The following is a 20,472-nucleotide window of genomic DNA, read 5'->3' on the forward strand; positions in this document are numbered from 1 at the left end:
ATGACTAGATGGTGGAGGATTTGGGTACAGGGACGACGGTGGCCATTTTGAAGCAGGCTGGGACTACAGACAGAGAGAGGGAAAGGTTGAAGATGTGTGTGAACACTCCAGCCAGCTGAGCCGCGCATGACTTGAGGACGCGGCCGGGAATCCCGTCCGGACCAGTAGCTTTGTACTGATACAGTTTATGAATAGTTAGCTTTCTACCCAAGCTAACTATTGTAGCATTAGCTGATAAAGTAGAGATTAGATTAGATTAGATGAAACTTTATTAATCCCTCAGGTGGGTTCCTCTGGGAAATTCAGTTTCCAGTAGCAAAGCACTGTAGTACTCTTGTAGTACTCTTGAGAGCAACTGTCTGAACTCGGATGATAAAACATGCTTAGGATGGTTAGGATAAAGGAGGCAAAATACATCCTTAACATTCCTGACCACGTTTTGCCATCTGAGTTCAGGAAGTTGCTCTCAGGTTGCTGCTAACTTGAACCCCAGTGTAGAACAAATATAATAGGTTGTTTGGGTAAGCTGCAAACAAATAGTCCTTCTGTGGGATTAGTAAAGATATCTTAATGTGAAAGTCCACCCTTTAATTCATATTGAGATTGTAGAATACTATGTGTAGATACCACAGTAGCAAACCGGTGTTTGGAATCAGTACACATCCTTATCTGTCTGGCCACTGATTCTCATCGACTTAACCATTAGCTGCACTCTTCTGCTCTGTTGTGGTTCTCTTGCTGCATTGCCACACATCCTTTGCCTCTTTTATGGATGGTGAAACAGGCTCCTCCATGGTAACAAAGTACATTTAAGTCTTATAAATATGTTCACACAACTTTTATGATGTGCGCTTGCGAGTTTTGTGGATTTTCACACCTAAATTGGCTTTTATATGTGTGAATATGAGCATACTTTGGTGATATAAAAAATCTATTCAACAAAGAAGAAATATAGTTTAATCAAAGACAGAAATAATAGGCTAATTACTTTATATCAGCAGCTCTGAGCAGACAGATTGTAGACAATTATGCTTACCCATTTGCCTAAATGTGCAAAGCAATTTGCAATTTTTGCTACAGAATTAAAAATGTCCTGAAAACTTCAACTGTCAAAGTGGAAAAAAAAACAAACCCTAATAACCTAATCAAATTTTTCCACTGCTCTTCATCTCCCTCTCTGTAGGGTGCAGATTGAAAACCCTTATAAGTCGACACAGGTGATGAAAATGTTGGCTTTCAAGGTGACACTAGCTTTGAATTTTCACCACCACGTCAGGTGTTATAGCAGTCATATCTGGTTGTAGCGAGAGTGCTTAAACCGAAAGCCAACTGATGAAAATGTAAAATAAATAAATCTCAACTAGCAACCTCAGACCGATGCCTGTTTGCTTGTTTGTATTTGTGCAGGTGCGCGTGTGTGTGCATGTGTGTGTCTGAAGAGACCAGAGGAAAAGATGAATAAGAGAGTGCATTTACTGTGAGAGAAGCAATACATTCTACTCAAAGATACATGCCAACTGGGCGAGGGTGGAGGTGTGGGTCTCTGCAAATGCACATCCTAACAAATACTTAAAAAAGCACACACATAAATAAACACACAGTGTGCACGTGCAAGATACATTTCAGCGCAGTGTGGAGCCTGTTATTAGAGAAATTTCCTATTTCTCTTGCCGCTATTGCACGCTAATAAACAGAATCATTAGGGCATGTTTTGGTGGGTTGGTGAGTGGCGGAGTTGCTCCATTACTGGGAAACCCACAGACTCTGACTGCCTTTTAAAATGACGGCAGAGAAACAGGCTCCATTAATGGCGGCAATCAAAGCTTCATCCCCACCACTAGCAAGCCTGTCACGTAGCTAATTCAATCTCACAACCCATGAAGCAATTAATTCATGTCAATACAAATACACAAACAGCTTTTTTTTCTTCTTGCCCCATAAGAAAAGTGGAGGTCTTAAGACTGAGCTTCTGTTTATTTGCACACCTTTGTGACGGTGTGTGATCATGCTCGGTGAAGTGTACGAGGAAGAGCAGGTGTAATTGGGTGTGGAAAAAAAGAAACCTTGTGGTCTCCCAGCTAAATGAGATCCGACAATCGTTTCCTCTGCATTTTCTCCCCTGACAACGGGCACGTTGTCCCCCTCCCCTCCCTTCTCAGGTTTGTCATTATTGCTCCATGACATAAGCAACGCACATGAAGGGATAATAAAACCAGCCTCCATTTGATAACACAGGAGCTTGTATCTGACTATGCCCACGCCTAACTAACTTAAATCAATTTAGCTGCAGACACTAAAACGCTCACAACAAAAGAGAATCTCTAAAGGGGTTTAAGTGCTCTGGGGCTTTGACAGGAGGCAATGGCTTAGTAAATGTTGGAAGATCAAAAGTTAAACCAATTAGAGAATACCAAACTAGATGTTATCATCTAGATAGCAACCAGAGGCTAAATGAGTTTGTCAGAGTCAATGTCTCAGTGTTTTGTTTGAGTCAATATTTCAATTATGCTCTAAGAAAGCATTCTTGGCTTGATGAAGCAGCTCAGGGAGAAACTGGGTGTGAAGTGAAATGCGTCACACGGTGTGTCTGAAAAGTAATGTGAGAAAGGAACACGAGTGATGGAGAGACAAAGCCTTTCAGATTCAGGTTAGGAGTTGATCAAAGTGGGTTCTAGCTCATCTGAGACTACAGGCATGAAGCTAGTGTGCATTTAAATGCATTTGTGGAGAAGCAGAGACCCTAAAGAGCTCTCCTGCTCCATCACCCCCTCTTGTTTCCAAACCTCCCATTCCCAGCACTTTCTGAATGTGTTGCTTCTTTGAATTTTAATGGAAAAAGATTCTCCACTTCCCGATTTCCCTCTTTAGGGCATTTCATCTTGTTTCCTGTCTCTATCTATCAGAAAAAGGAAAAGTCTCACATGCCTGTAAGGTTTTCTGATAATGGTGACTTGGTTGACTGATGATCTTCATATGTTTCTAGAGTTTTGCAAGAGATAAAAACAATTGCTCTTAAAGTGGAGATATGAATGTCATTATCTGCATCCAATCTAAGAAACAAGCAGTTTATTTATAGATTTAAGACAAAAATAGACAAATAAAAACAAGTGAAAACATCAGATAGCCAGACTCCTGTGTGCTGTTATACTAGGAAAAAAGAAAAAAGCGCTTTCAGTTTTTTCAATAGACTGTTGACACACCAACATTTCCCTTGGGAAGGTATACGCTCAGTGCATCTTAGTGTAGTGCTACAGTGGTGAAGTCATGTTGTTGTCAAACTTGTCCCACATATTATGGGTGACACAGCTTTCAATTGTGGATTTAAGGCAACAGAATCAATCACATTAAAAACAAACTGCTGATACAGACAGACATGGCAGTACATCATAAATGAAAGGTATGGATGAGCAGGTCAAGGTAGGAGGTGCATACACTTGTCTGGACTGTAATCTGTCACTCGGTGCAGATTGGCCAGGAGTAATGAGCCTTTACATTACAGTACATAAAAGGTGATAACTGCTGGAGAGCTGTTTTGCGCAAAATGTGGTTCAATTTTCACCTAACAAAGAGTCAGCAACATTCACCGATCGATAGATGTCAAAATGTCCCCCCACCTTTGATAATGAATCTGACAAGCACATGAGGAAGTGGCACAAATCTACAAGCCTTCTGAGACAGGGTAGGGCAGAGGATGTGGGGAAAAGAGAAGGTGAAAGCAACAGGATGATATAAAGCACATATGACAGTTTCCTTTCCCCCCCCCCCTTTTATACAATCAACATAAAACACCCAGAACAATAAATTCTCTTGACAATCTAAGGCATTGTGGCATCTGAGAAATGCTCCCTTTTTATATCTGAGAGTGTCCAGAGGGTTTGTCAAGACAGCAGAGCCAAAATGATATTGCAAATAAATGAAGAGTGAAGTGCACCGTGTCAAAGAATTTCCTATTGCTGACATCAGTTTGGGCTTAACATATGCTTTGCTCGGCTGCCTACCCAGGCTACCGTCTAAGTCAGCCAGGCTCACCAGTAAGCCAAGGATCTGACTGGCTGTGAAAATTGAGCCTGATGGTAATTGATTGCACATAACTTGCGTGCTTCAATTAAAGAAAGTTAGTAGCTAGTGAGGAATTAGAAAAGTTTGAGTAGAAAAGATGTGGCTATCCATATTTGTCACAGTAGCTTTCTTCAAGGTCACTTTACTGCCAGCAGGCACTGAAAGGGGAGGGCGAGGTCCCAGGGAGATGGCTGACAGAGAGAGGGCCAGCCTGACAGCTCAAGCGAGCTGATGGCTGGCTGAAGCAGACAGTGAAGGACAGGTGGACGTAATAAGAGTCTGATCTTCTTGTATCAGGGGGCGTGGTCCATTGATGGTCCAGAATCATTGTCTTCAAAGTCCCGTGGGTTCATGGGCTCTGCTCGTGGCTCAGGCAGCCTAGATGACAGAAAAACACACATGTTATATCATATCCAGTCTTCCAGCTTTTCCTCTCTTTTATCTTTTTCCGCAAACATCTGAAAGCTGTCACACAAACAGCACCGTGCCACCCACACAGTTCAACACTCACGCATATTATGGAAATATAATAAACCTTTTGTGAAATGTAATCAGCTTCAATCAAGCTACGCCTTAAGTAGAAATCATCCATTCTGTCGGTTTTATATCAGCAGCTCTGAGCTGACAGAGACAAAGTGATAGCTAAATTGCAGGGACCTGTTGTAATTTGAGCCTGGCTGATAGATTCAATTTCACTGGAGACAGTCTACACTAATCATATGCTCTAATTGGACAATGTCGAAAGGGTGACGGAGCACTGGTGATGCCAGATAAGCAACTCTCCTGTAACTTCTCTCCCACCCCATCTTTCTCATTATGATTTTCCATCTAAATCTACAGGCCAACATCCATTTTTAAAAGACTACATGTCAGCATCTTTTTCTAAACACACACACATACACACATTTATTCACAGTATGTGGAAGCTATTTAATTCACAGAGATTCAGTGCACTTTAGGGCTATGCCATTTAATCTCGCCGTTCAAATACATCAATTCAAAGCAATCGCTTTCTATGACCTTGGGCAGGTAGTTTGCATTTATATATGTGAATTTACACTCATCTATCAAAGCATGAATACGCAAAGAAGAGCTTAGTTCAAATAAACCTCTGACTTTCTACTTTGCAGGCCACAAACTACAGTAGAAGGACAAATAAACTATTATGGAGGTTTGATTGCCTGCATACTTAAAGATGTACATGAATGCCAGGCTTTTAATGCCTTTTCTTTATCACTCTCAATAGTATGTTGTATTGGTACAGTGCTGCTTTTTTCATATCTTTCAGTTTTTACATTTGGAGGTTTAATAACGAGCAAACAGCAACAGGTACATTTTAATCAATAATCTCTTCCACGCAGATGGTTACAAATTATAGTTAATAAAACAAATGAATATATTCCCAGACAAGCACTCGGTGCAGGAACTAATAATTGGAAAGCTTCTGCACATAGTAGCAAAACAGTTATAATGCGAGTAACAGTTGTTTGTAGAACATATTAGTGTGATGTGGGTGCAAAACAAGTCATTTCATAAAACATTCTCTCTGATGTCTTGAAATGTATGTAAGTTGATATATAGGAGATGTGATGGAAAGAAGATTTGTTATAATCACCGGTAGACTGTTCAACAGTCTTGAGCTATTCTTTGTTATTCTTTATTCAATCATTAGACAATGAAAATGACTGAAAAAGTAGCCAATCTAGTGCTTATACCTGAATATTTTCAGTGGAAATCCTTTTATCTATGCACTAAACTCAAGCGATGAATCTATACATTACAGAAAGCTTAGCAAAGAATCGGTATTAAATTGTACCTTTAGGCACTGTGTCACTAGCAGCCTGTCACAACAACACATAACATGTTCCCATTTCTTTAGTTCAATGTACAAAAAGTACCAACAATAACACAGTTTGACAGCCAACAAGATGATTCCCGAAGAGCTATTAGCAGAAAACTTGTATCTCGACATGATGTTCTTAAATTTTTTTAGGAAACTCACAAGTGGAGGAGAAAAAAAAGAGACGGGTCTAAAAAAGGGATCTACAGGAAATGAACAGTATCCAAAAGTCAGTCATTCAGGACCCTTCAGCTGATCCATCTACTGTTTAAAAAAGTCGCATCAGAGATGGTCTCAGCAGAAGACATTATTAAGGAAGAGAACCAGAAAGAAAAGAATGAAGTATGCCAAACTACAGAAGAACGGACTGAAAATCAGTGGCAGTATGTTTTATGGAGTGATGGAGGACGGAGGGCAGGTCGTCTACTAAACTGAAAGTTGGTGGTTCGACCTCTGGCTGCTCCAGGCTGTATGCCAAATATAAATATCCATGGGCAAGCTACTAACTCCAAGTTGGTATCTAACCCCATGTGTGTGAATATCATGGTTTGGGGCTGCATTTTACCCAGGGATGTCTTGACAATGTTGATGGAATCATGAATACAGAAAAGTACCATCAGATCTTGGCAATGGGTTTCATTTTTCAGTGTGACAATGACCCCAAACACACTCTTAGTAAAAACATGTCTGGATAGAAAAACATACAATGGAACACTAGCAGTCATGGATTGGTCTCCCCAGAGCTTGGATCTCACTGACTAATTTAATATATTATTGAAAGACTATTACATCACGTAGTAGTATTCTACCTGTGGGTAGCTACCGTTAGTACTCTATACAACACCCAGCCACAATCTTAAAACACAGAAAACTGAAATAAGCTGCAGTGTTTATGGGAAACCTTGAGTCCTGATATTGACCCAAATGCTATTTTCAGTTCTACTACTACATACTAACCACTGAAACACTGACACAGAGAATACTAAAGATATTAACACTAAGATGTTTTGATAGGACACAATAACCAACCAAAACCGGCTTAAAGAAATGAGCATTAAGCAGTCTGGTAATCTACAGAGCAGTTTCAGGTGTGTGTCAGGACGATGTAAGATATTACTTCGTCCTGACACTTTTAAACTGAAACTTTTCATCTAAGAACAAAAAAGCAGCAAACTAATAAATATATTCTAGACCTTATTTTGTGAATGTTACCTCATTTTTCTGTTATAGATACATTTCCTTCGATCTCTGCTTCCCTGAAGCTTCCTTGCCACCTTTCTTCTTCCATCTTTGTTGTCCATGTCATTTATAGCACAATCTTTGAGGGGGGGAAAAAAAATCCCAATTTTTGTTACCAGGAAGCAAAACCTTTCAGAGCACTGCTCCCTGAATATTCCTGTCTGACACACTTTTGTTGGCAGAAACAAAGAACTGATTTCTCTCCCTTTCTGCACCTCCTCAAGGAGCAGATCATCACAATAGAAACTCAAAACAGGGAAGCTGATCAAAGAACACCATGACATGCAAGAATACCTGGTAGTCCCTATGTGTATGACCTGTAATTAGAACCATATTAGCCTTCCAGATCTCAATGAGTTCACACCAGTTTAGTTATTGGTCAAATTGTAAAACAACACTATAAACCAAGAAGCTATAATAATCATGCAGAAACACACACACACCTTGGCATCCAGCGCCAACTTACTGACTGCCAAAAGTAATGATATTAGAGTCAACAAGACAAATAGCACAGGGTAAGTTTCTATTTAGTTGTACAATCTTACTTAAGCGTCAAAATAATTAATTATTCCACAGCTCTGTAAACTCAAATTCTTGGCAAAGTTACCTTTTGTGCTTTTATCCACTAGACCAACTTTACTGAGGATTCAAGCTGTCTACTGCAGCACACAGGCTGTTCATTCATTGTCATCTGCATAGCACACAAAAGTCTATATTGAGCTGAGCCCTGAGCTCTCACAAAGCTCTGTCCTGTCTGAGATGGTGTTTGGGGTAAAACGTTGACAGACTTATTTGTGTAAGGCAATTTCATCTTGCATCTCCAGTCAACCAAAACAGTCACCCTGCTCCTCACACACACACAAAGAGAGGCACAAGTGAGGCCTACACTACGGAGGCAAATGAACTATTTATATTCAGATGGTCTTTGCTAAGCTTTAGGACACATGGATGTTATAACTTATTTATTCCACCCAGAGGAAAATGCCATTACTTGAGTGAGAGTGAGGCTGTGAATGGGACATGTAGTGGACAAAAAAAAGGACAGTAGAGCTTTCAACATACAGTGGATGGGAGCTTTGATTTGTTCTCTTTTTCTGTCTGTTCATCTTCCCTGGCCTAAGTAAAAGATCACTTAGCTGATTGTATATGTGCATGTCTTCTGACGACTTAGTTCTTTCCATCCATGACTTATTCATAAGCCTTAATGCAGTTGATGTTTTATTGATCACGACTGATCATTGCCTCCTTCTCTTTATGTGACCATGGCCAGCGGATAAGAGTAGAGCTGAAGGCTGAGAGGGCTGCTACAGAGCAGGCATGGTCTTCAGTGTAACGTGCTGGCTATGCTTCTGGGTGATGGATGGACAATAAGCATTGTGTGTGTGTGTGTGTGTGTGTGTGTGTGTGTGTGTGAGGGAGAAAGAGATACGGGTTTAGATAGGATTGATCGAGTAGGAAAAAGCTAATCTTACTAATGTTTCCTCTCTGAGTGACAAAGAAAAGTTTCACCAGTAGAACCAGAGTGACTCCATCGCTCACTAGAGAAAACTTCTGTCTCCCTGTGACAAAAACAGAGGGGGGGGCAAGCATGTGATGATCCCTATTACTTTGACTTTTGTCTCTTTTAATCTTTTTTTTTTGTTTTGGCCATAGCCTAGGGAGCTCTCTAGTAGATGGCGGAGGGAGGGGTCCTTGCCCTGATTAAGTTTGAATTCCCTGCTCTTGGCAGAGGAGCTGCGAGACTCCTAAGTCATCATCCGGAAAGAGTCCCATCCTGCTGTGGCAGCCTTGCCAGCTTGAGCCAGCCTCATTGCCATATGAATAATCATACTGTAGTAGCTTGGATATGCTGAATGGGGCCGAGGTGTGTGTGTGTGTGTAAATAGAGAGACAGAAAAGGGAGGAGCTGAAAAGCAAACTGCAGGTCGCTGATAGGGGAGTGAGGTTCTCCTTGATTAAGCAAAGAGGTTGAACGAGAGTAAGGCTATGTACATAGTCCTCATGACAATCATCCGGAGGGGGAAATAACTATTGCAATTTGCATTTCCAAACAGTGGTGATGCCATCTAAGCGTACCCCATCACATAAGATGGCTGAGCCCATTCCTCAAGCCCTGGGGGTCTATGAGGTTTGGTCTAATGAGAGAGGATCCTTAATGGTTATTGATAGAGCCCATGAGGACAGACTCTTACCCTTACTCTCCAGTCAAGCAGTGCACTCTGCTACTATTTAATGAAGTAAAATTCGCTGCTTCTGAAGGATGATTTAACACTAAAAACAGATTTCTGACAAGAGATGACGAGCGAAAGGAGAGCAGAACATTAAGGAAATAACGAAGGAAGATGGTGAAAAAAAATGTAAATGGCAACGTATAATGTAAAAAAGTAAAGACAGACTCTCGAGCATTATGAGTAATCTACCATCTACGCACTATTGCTTGATCTAATAGTCCTAGAGAGGCTTACATCCTTCTCTCTCTTTTGCCATCAAGTCATCAACATCCATCTTCTCTCCGTGGATTTATGTTCTTTCCTTTCATCTGACAACCTTGTCTATGGATGAGTAATTTAGAAATGGCCCATGCACACACACCTTTCATTAAAAGCACCCCTGTGATCTTCCCAGCACTTTGCACTGTGATGATCCTGTTAGCTAGAATTTGAGATATGAATGTATTCTAATGAGGAGAAATGTAAGGGCAAGTCAGAGGAGGGAAAAGGAGTGACACGGAAAGGTGAAGGAAGACCATTCGGTCGAGCTTCGGAACGCTAAATATCAGAGAACAAAGAAAGGAGAGCCAGAGTGATGGAAGAAAAGCGATATTATCTTGATTTAAATGTGTGCTGCTGAGACAAGAGGAAGGAAGTGGTAATAAATAAGAGTGAAAGGTATGGATAACAGATTTTAAAGAGTTTCTTTTAAAGTTCCACTAGTCCACATTTTTCAGGTTATTTACTACACACGAAACGGCAACAGCTTTTGGCAGGCTATAATACAAGCTCAAAAGGTAGTGCATTTAAAAAAGGAATATAATAAGCACAGCAGACATGTTAAGGAAAAAAAAAAAGAGTACCTGAAGATAAGCTAAAACTGTTTCAAGGTGAAAAAAAATCTGTTTAACCTAAGGAAATCCGAAGTGCTACATTCAACATAATGCATTCTTTGAGTGCAGTATCCAATATTTCTATGTCAATAAATGATACCATACTTTATTAAAAATGTCTTTTTCTATTAAAAAAAACAAGATGTTCCATTGATGGCCATCACATCTATTCAAATAAGATACAGTGAAGGGTGTTAGAGCTGTTTCCTTTAATAAATTTAAGAGAACAGCGACGTATCAAGGGGCTTAAGAACACGGGCAACAGTATCCATATAAATTACATCTGCATAGTCAAGCACTCATAGGAATGTTGCCAAGAACAAGGACACAAGCTATAGAAAGAAGCTTGCGTAGGGAAAAAGCATGCCCATAATTAAGTAAGTCTATTGATCTTAGTCCCCTAAAATTTGCTGGATTAATTTCGCAATCAGCAGAACAAAATAAGTGTGAGCATTTCTAAATGCCCTGACACAGTTGTTAAGGTCCTGGCGGCAATCCATTCAGATGCTATTTTCCCCTATCCTTAACATCTGAGACATTTCTTGTAATATCCTTTGTACTGTCCTCTGTAATATCCTTAAGGAACAACAACAAACTGTTTTGTTGGCTGTGTAATGAAATGTTTAGTTTGTCTCGAAGGTGTAAAATTAGAACATGATCACTTAAGATTAAGGCAAGCACCACTGACAGAAATTTATGTGGTTTATTCTTTAAGATTAAATCTAGATGCGTTGATGTTTCTTGATTTTTGGCATGTGGCTAATTAGGAGTTGAATTAAATTTAATTCAATACACTAATTCTTTTTTTTAAGGAATTTCTTTTCCAGATAAATGCTTGTGAGAATGGCATCTATCTAGGAGCAGATGCATCCTAAAATGCCTTGAAGAGCAGACCTCCTGGGCTGGATGAAACAGTGAAGCCAGCGGAAATCCAAATCCCTGATGCTGAGGAAAGGAAAGATCACTTGAAAGGTCACAGAGAAATTATCCATGCACTAAAAAAACAAAACAAATAAAGACGTGATTGCTGCACCTTGAGAGACCTGGCATCAAATCAAAGGCAGGCTTGCTGGTTTGAACAAGTCATGCTTACAAAGTAAGTTTCTTCCCTGAACATACCAACATTACAGGCCCTATTATCTGCAGCCTTTCCTAAGCAGTTTTTTTTTATCTTCTGAACAACAAATGAAGCTCCCTCGCACACAGCCTGAAAAATTCAGGATTCTTTATTCAGCTCGGAGGCACTGGGTCATGAGTAAGACATGGTGTTCTGGTGGAAGTGAAAAGGCTGGCCCAGATAGCAGCACTAAACCTTTATATATAGGATACAGAGTAAGGGTGAAAAAAAAGGAGGATGTGGTGGGAGCATGAGATTAAGACGAAGAAGTCAGCTTGTTTGGAACTGTGCACTACAAAGCATGTCCGACTTCTACTAGGTGAAGATGGATTCAAGGACCCAAGAACAGATCCTCGAGACCCTCACCCAGAGGAGTTGCAGCTCAACTATGAGCAGTTCCCAAAAACCATAGTGCAACTGCAGAGGCAGTACAACTAAAAACACCTCTATATAGTGAAGAAGAAACAACTGCTAAGGGAAAGGAAATACTAGTATCAGATGCCCAGATCTCTCTGGTCTGATGGCAATGGCACAAGATGGAAATTCAAACTGGGGAAACAACCAAAACATCTCTGATGGTATGCCCAGTAATATGTCCAATTTGGCCAAGTAGACTGAGGAGAAAAGCTAACTATTTTCTGCACTGAGAGCTCTAAAAATTCAGAACAACGCACCCCAGCATCAGGCTATACAGGTCAGTAAAGTACTTACCTTTATCTACTGTTTAACAATTCATTTTATGTGCATATTTTTGGCCACCTTTTTATGTCTCCAATATTGTTCTTTCTGCAGTTTCATTTTATTTGTAATTCAAAACACCTACAATATTACAAGGTTTTTGTCTGTTATGGCAGAAAAATAAAACCTCCGAGTGTGAGAACAGTAATCGAGAGGCTGCTGTTTGAGCAAAGGTGTGACATGCAGTGCAGGCATTAGAGGTGGATATCAGAATCGATGAGTCACAGCTGGAAATTCATCTGTTTTTAAACCACTGACTGATGCACTGCATTTCATATTCGAAAAAGCATAAATACACTTTGCAATTGTATTATTTGAGAGTCACTTTAACATAATGACACGCAAATAGGTGGCATGCTGGGTGGGTCTGGATGGTTTCATTTATTTTGGCATAAAATATTCCATTTTGCTTTACATTTCCTAATTCACTGAGGATTTAAGCACAACAACAACGAGACGGGTTCCCAGAGAAAAACATTAGTAGCCATATCGAAATCAGTAACACATTATGATACTCTACAAAAAAATTCATGATGTTAGAGTCTTGCCTTGAGACAAATAAAATAACCACAACACTGTTATTCCTCCTTGAGATGGGAGATCATCTACAAGGCTGTTAAAACTCCCCGGGCAGTTTAATGACAAATCCGTACATAGCGACCCCGCCTGCATGTGTGCACTAACCCTTGTCGAACAATGCTTGTAGAAATTTCGGCTTTGTTTACATCGTGATTTATTGAGCTGAAAAGATTCTTTACCCCAGGAAATATAACTGGTACCATCACAATATTTAGACTGCAGCAGACTGCAAAACTGTAAGAAAATACTGTTATACAATTATTTAATTTTTAAACGGCTCCAATCCAAGAAATGTGTCATCTTCTATCCAATCAGTTATGAATTAAGCACACAAACCTTCTTCTAATTAAATTTTATTTTGAGATAAAAGTCTTTAAATATTCATATTTAAACTCTGGTGATCACTGGAAGAGAGTGAAACAAACTTGTAGACCAAAGACAAGACCGACTAATATGATGCAAACTGTGAAAAGACTGACTAATTGCTATAAACAATGACAGTCTGCCTCTTTCAGAGTCACTGGTCTATTCATACTGTTCGCTGGGACTGTCTGTCCCCAATAAACATTGCAGCACCCTGTGGTGTTTTCATGCTGCTCCAAAGACTTAATCAGTTCGCAAAGGAAGTCAAGAGACAAGGCACAATAACAGGCAATGAATCATGGTACAGGGGACAGGGAGCTAGGGGCTGTTTAAAATGACCCTCTGTGAGCACCACAGCTTATTCATCAGAACAAAACGGGAGCAGCGAGGATAAAATCCATCTCATCATCCACCAGATGTATCGCCTTAAGTAGAACCCGTTCAAACTCATGTTCATGCATGCGATTATTTTTTTAAATATACATCAGGAAGTGTGCTGCTTACTACTCCAACCAAGGAGTGCGTGCAAGCAACCGACCGCATGATGCATGTGTTGCCAAGGATGCTTTCTCCTGTGTAGAGAGTGCACGAAGCGAGACAGAAAAGGTGGGTGAAGCAGAATAAAATGGTGTGCTGACGCCTAGCCAATCAGAACAATCACACAGGTCTGTCTGTGCTGCAGCACGTATAAGAAGTTGGATGAACACCATTATCCCATAAACTAAATTCTTGATCATTTCGACACAGCTACCTGCTGTTAATCATACACAGGAATTAATGCAGAGCCATTCAGATAAGAGCATTAAACCACTGTAGAGCCTCTATCTTACATTGGCTCACTTTGTAAGTTTGAAATTTCTGTGGCCACGGGGGCAATTGAGAAATTAATCGAGGAGAACTGCAGCAATCCAATCCCGTAGCCCACAAACATAAAACTGTTGATTAGTGTTAATGGTGAATTAAAACTGCTTCAACAAGAAGACAAGCATCTTGTCACTTGCTAGGTAAATAGCTGTGTGCAGACAAGGGATACTTTCTTAAAAGCTCTTCTACACCATGGGGTTTTTAATCTGTCAACAATTACTTTGAATAGCACACCCCTATAGGCTTGTATGCCTCATCCATCGCTCCCTGCTTTTTCCTTTCAATTTTCTACAACCATTATACCCTTGGTCACAAATTAAATGGCAATGAATGGCATTAAAAAGATCCCTTAGAGGAGCGCAAAAGCAGATAACAGAATCACCGTAATGGTTCTCCAATGTCTAACAAAGGGAGCGGTATACAAGGACAACTGTACTGGATGTGGGTTGATCTTGAGGACATTATACTTTGCCATTTTCTACACTTCTACATTATTACAAATATGCCGATATTCATTTTTATAACACCAAAAAACTAGGTTCCATTTCTAAACCCTAAGGGTACTTATCATAAATTGCTCACTGTGATCTAACCTACAGTCTTCTGATAAAATGCAAACACTGCTGTTTGCTGTTTCACTGTGAAAGAAACAATCCTGCAAGAGCACCACTGCACTGGCAGCATGGCTCTGGACTAACTGATGGGCGAGCCTAACAGTTGTGCAACTTCTGGAATCAACATGTATGCAAATTTTAAATGCAGACTTTGGTTTAAATTGAATTTCCGGTAGTACCTTTGAAGTTTGAATCTAAAGCTCACAAGAGTGAAAATAGGAGAGAAAAACACACTGAAGAGATAAACTTTTATCTGTTTCTCAAGAAGGCAGCATCACCTTACAGGTAATGAATAGTGACAGGTTACAATATACATACTCTCCTTTTTACTTAAAACTTCTTGCATTTCTTCTCCCTAGTGCTTCTGACTCCAGCATAGCTGTTATGTTTCCTGGTCCAATCTCTGTCCTTTATTATATCCTATGTCAGATTCCACCCTGTGTTCCTGACTGCAAAGGAACTACAGTAAGATTGAGCCAGGGTTTCTGAAGGGAGGTCTTGGTTGCCTCATTTATACAGTCTGTTATATGACCAGTGAGCTGGCTCTGTCCCAGAGGCAGACAGCCATTATGAAGACTGACTAGTCAAAGCAGCGCCCACACATTTGGCAGGCTGGCACGGCTGCCCTCTGTTGCCTCTTTTTAAACAACCCCATTCTTTAACAGCAGAATGTTGACGCCTCCTTAATAAGTGGAGAGCTCAGGTGCCCCAATGAGCTATCCTGGAATCTGGAGAGATTTTGAAAATTAAATCCTCTTTACACTAGATTTGCAGCAATCATAGTGGCTGCAATCTCTTCCTTCATATACGAAATGATGTCATGGACACAAATGGACAGAAAAAGCAATGGAGAAAAAAAAATATTGTGTGTCTATGAGACCGAGATACATGGCCAGAGTTGGAGAACAGACTGGCTATTAGGCAGAGCCTTCTGTCGCTTCAAAACTCCCCCTCCCCTGCATCCAAGCCCTCACTGTGAAGGACACCCAGACAGACAGCCCAGAAAACCTGGGCTCCAGACTGTCACAACGCTCATCTTGCCAGATAAAAGTCTCATATGCCTCATGCGGCCCTCCCCGCTTTTTTTTTCCTCCACTGAATGTTAAACACACTGTGGAATTAAAGGACTTCCTCAGAGTGCAGCAAGAAGATCTTTCGCTTGCAACAAACAAAAAGATTAACAGTTGTGATCTCTACCACATAACTGACTTTAAAGCTCAAATTTCAAATGCAAACCTGGTGCAACGATGCCTAAGATTAACATCGAGCTTTAAAGATGGTGCTTAACAAATTAAGACTAGCCTGGACACAATTCTTTTGTTTTTACTCCTGCAACACGGTTAGATGCAGAAATTCCACACAGTGAAATACAAAGTGTTGGGGCTTAAAGTCTCCCCAGTGTCCCCTGACTTATAAAAACTTTATGTGTACTAATGCATCCTGTAAAACATCAGTCATAAAATTCTGCCTTTTGAAGGTCACATGCTGTTATTGCATACTTCATCATCAGCAAACGGGAAGCAATTTCCTTTTTTATTTAACTTTATTTATTTATTTGTTTTTGAAAGCTAGACCTTTATCTGTAATCACAGGTGAATAAAAATGTTAATGTCTGCTTTACATGCACAACTCTCTATATGATAAACAACATTCATAAAAAAAAACCCTGTGTGTTAATTACCTACAAAAAAACAGTTATGAACAAATCGTTTGAAGGGGAAATGAGGATGGGCAAATGGGGCTGACTTCAGAAAAAGCTATTAATTTTTCGTTCACATCCCTCCCCTCAGAGAATAATGCTGGATTAAGGTGATTTTGTAAAGTGCATGCTAAATCTCCCATTAGAATCCTGAGGTAGTTAAATCCAAAGCATCTCCTCATTCCTCTCTACCCAATACTATAAATCTACATGGTGACAGGGCTTGTCGTGAGGCTGCTGAATTAAACATGCCAACTGTCGCACACTCCTACTTCCTCTCACTGCCAGAATAACTGATCAGAGGGGTAAAGTGGGGACTGGAAGAGGCACAGTGCCTTGTGTGTGATGTGACATTGTTTCCTATGTCCAAATGTGGAAGGGAGATGTTTTCCAGAAGTGTGAGAGTATGGGTTACTGCACTTTTTGCGATGACAGTTCATACCTAGAGCCAGCGTTTGATAAGCCACTGATTCATAGCCCCTTGGCTGAGCCTGCTGCTGTTGCCCTGCTACATCTTCACCAAGCTGAAATCAGACCTGTAATTTCACCCGAAGAGTAACGCGATGTGATACGCATGTGTACATGTGTCTCTGATTAAAGTGGACATGGGTCAGACAGCACGAGGAAGGCTTCTGTGCGTGAAAGAAACCATCTCTTCACAGAGTGAAGAGATGGTTTCACAGAGTGAAGAGATGGTTTCCTCATTCTTTTCGTCTCTTCCCTAATTACCTCATCCATGTGAGTGTGTGCGTGTGTCTGAGTGTTGTTTGTGTGGCTTCTAGAATGAATAATGAATGTTTATACAGAGTGTGACACCTTTTGAGAGATTTTACTGTGTGTGCATGAGCACTGCATGCACAAAAGGGTGCATGGCCAAGTCTTATCAGATCCAATATGACAATCTGCCTTGTGGACAGAACCCTCAAACAGGGACTGTGTGTGTGTGTGTGTGCGTTTGTGTGCGTGTGCATGAGAGAATAAGCAAATAGATTACAAAGAGCCTATTTTTCCTATTTGTAAATGGGAAAAGTTTTTTGACAAGAACAAGACAGGAGAAGAGGAACTCTAATTGCCTAATCCATTTCCTGTACAGTATGTCAATTCTGCCTTCCCAAGGCCAAATCATTTTATTTTCTTGAGCAAACAAAACTCCCGAGCACTACTAGACTGAATATGCTACATGCCCAATCCACTAATTATTATCTGGCTGGTCAATTTCTCAGTCTCACTGACATTTCCAAAACCCTTATAGTCCAGAGGGGTATACTATAAAGTGAGATTAATGGCTTAGCGAGCCGTGTCGATCTTAAAGTTTTCTGAGATTTCTGTGTCACAAAAGTGGCTCTCTTTTTACCTGGCTAAATCACTGCAGTAACTTATACTGAACACATAACCTGTTCGGGTTATGTGTTCAGAGTTTTGATTTAAAATTGACTGGGAGTGACAGCTTTTACTGATTCTTTTATTTACAGCATAGATGGATCAATAAATGTTTAAAGTGTGTTATAGATTCTCTGCTGGGGAACAGATTTTATATGTCTAAGTTGTTAAGCAATGACTACCTAAAACCACAGTGCAAACTGTGCATCGCACTGTCATGGGAATGTTCGTGTTTGGTGATGCAGAAAATACATAAATGTTGTTATAATTGATTCTAATCTGCCGTTAAGCCACTTTTGCACTGCTGGAATTGCAGAACAGAATTCACACCAAGAATATCTGTTCAATCAATACAATCAATTTCACTGTCATTTTCCAACAAACTAAAGTGATTTTCACATCTCTTTTATAAGAGTATGGGAGAGCCACCTTTGATTTAATTCCATTTTATTTATATAGCACATATAGCACAAGACAATAACAGTTGCCTTTTATATTGTAAGGTGAAGCCCCTACAATAAATACAAAGAAAACAGAAAAAAAGAACAACAATCAGATGACCCTCTATGAGCAACCGCTTTGGCAACAGTGGAAAGGAAAAAACAAAACAAAACTCCCTTTTAACACGAAGAAACCTGCAGCAGAACCAGGCTCAGGAAGGGGTGGCCCTGCCCTGACTGGTTGGGGGGGTGAGTGGAGGAAAATAGAACAAAGTTGTGTTGTGGAAGAGACACAGAGATGGCTCTAGTAAAGGGATTGATTTTAAAGTTTCTGAGCTTCACGTTAGAAATACTCATCAGTACCCACAGCGCTTGCATTGTTAAAATAATTAACTTGAATTAAAATGTTTATTTTATCACTCTTTGTGCTTACTTGTAACAATCTTGCATTATTGTATTTATTTTTATGTTTCATGATTTGTAGTGATTTTTAATCCCTATTTTATCATCATTATCTGATAACATCTGTGGTTGTAGTAGGCGGGACTCGCAGGAACCATTTTGAGTGGAAGAGTCATAAGAGACTGAAGCTGGAGTTTTACATTTTGTCATGCCAGCTAATGCAAAGAAAGCCTGGATGTACTGAATTTTGTATTTTTGTATTCTACCTTACAATAATTTTTATATTGTAAGGTAATAATACATAAAGAGAAAAAGCCAACAATCATTTGAGCAAGCGCTTTGGCGACAGTAGGAAGGAAAAACTCCCTTTTAACAGGAAGAAACCTCCAGGCTCAGGGAGGGGCGGGGCCATCTGCTGTGACCGGTTGGGGTGATATTAATGTGTAGCCAATCGTCTGCCCATCAGCTGGGACTACTTTTTCCCCCCTTTGTAAAATTCCCAGTCACTACAGAAATAAACATAATGATTTTAGTGATTCCAATAACTTTTATGTTGTCCACAGTAAAGTAATGCCATTTACTGTTCCCATATGGCAAATGCTAATTAATGAGGTAATCGTGCATCGTGTGACATGTTTATTAAATACACTGCAGTGAAAATTGGGACGTTCACACAAGCGCACTTGGTGTTTAGGTTATACCTAAGCCTTATTATTGATTTAGACTTGTGTAGTAAATCTCCAGGAGCCTATGACATACAGTAACTTGTGCAAGTGGCTGATGCTGTTGCCAGCATGTGTGGTGCATTATCTGTTAATTACTGTGTCTCAGACATAAAACACATAAAATGGTGGGACTTTGCTCCTTCCTCAATCCCCACCCTTTGTTGTGCTCCTTTTTTTCTTTATAGGTACTTCTTTGTACTTTCTCTCACGTCTATTCTGGTAATTTCATTAATGTCCCTCCAGGAATTTGGCAACATCTGTGAGTCCTTATATTGAGGCTATCACAGTTGATGTGCGCTGTATAAATGTGACATGTATTTACATTTCTAGTGAGCTGCACATTAGAGCAGGGCGATATGACCAAAAATATTTATCACGATATACATTTGAAAATTTGCGATAATGATATAACTGACGATATAATTGACACTAGACAAAATACTTTACAACTCCACAACTTTATTAGTGCAAAAACCCCATCAATGTATTTTCTAGGGATGTAAGAAAATATCGATACAACGAAATATCGCGATATTTCGCGCAATGATACTGAATCGATATTTAAAATCACTGTTATCGATTTTTTTAATTGAAAAATGACATGCATTTACTGTTTATTTCTTTTGTATGTTGGAATTCAAACTCCGGCCACTGGTTTGCAGTTTTCACCGCCTTTACTATGACGTAAAAACGAGGTCTCACGATAACTGTAGAAGCGTCTAGTTTGCCAAAAGAACGAAGTAGAACAGTCAGTGGACGTGTGTGATGCTAGCTAACTGATGACTGAAGAGGAGAGGATACAGCCGGCCCCCGCAGCTTTCAAAGCTGATGTGTGGACTTATTTTGGATTTAGGACAAAATATGATTAAAACGCTGGAGCCCTGTTACACCGTTCCTTCTCGACAACACATCACGGACATCGCTCTGCCAAAGTTGTACCAAGAAGTCAAAGCGACAGTGCTGGACTCTCTCAGCTCGGCTGAGACAGTTGCTCTGACATGCGACGCTTGGACTTCGAGAGCCACTGAATCGTACGTAACTGTTACAGCACATCACATAACGGACCAGTGGAACCTTCAGTCTCATGTACTACAAACCCGAGCCATGCATGACAGTCACACAGGTGAGTACATTGCAGCGTTACTAACTGACGCTGTGGCTGAATGGGGATTGAACGCAAAGGACCTTGTTGTTGTTACCGATAATGCACCAAACATGGCTCTCGCGGCTAGACTTGCCTCAGCTATCCAAAGTAGCAAGGAGTTTCCTATGCATTCCTGGAACAAGTGTCTCTGCAGAGAGAGTTTTCT

At 40.2% G+C, this 20,472-nt stretch overlaps 1 protein-coding gene across 2 annotated transcripts in view; it reads right to left on the reverse strand.

The window, feature by feature from the left end:
* Positions 1-3,042: 3,042 nt before the first annotated feature.
* The window catches only part of trim44 (tripartite motif containing 44), a 44,255-nt gene continuing 26,825 nt past the window's right edge, over positions 3,043-20,472 (reverse strand). For both annotated transcript variants that reach the window (XM_005941751.3, XM_042228415.1), the window contains exon 6: positions 3,043-4,437. In XM_005941751.3, the coding sequence (XP_005941813.1) occupies positions 4,353-4,437 (85 nt within the window). In that variant the 3' untranslated portion in view covers positions 3,043-4,352. The remainder of the gene's footprint in view (positions 4,438-20,472) is intronic.

The sequence above is a fragment of the Haplochromis burtoni genome, unplaced genomic scaffold (assembly GCF_018398535.1).
Source record: "Haplochromis burtoni strain Fernald_Lab_line unplaced genomic scaffold, NCSU_Asbu1 Contig_322, whole genome shotgun sequence".
Lineage (NCBI taxonomy): Eukaryota > Metazoa > Chordata > Actinopteri > Cichliformes > Cichlidae > Haplochromis > Haplochromis burtoni.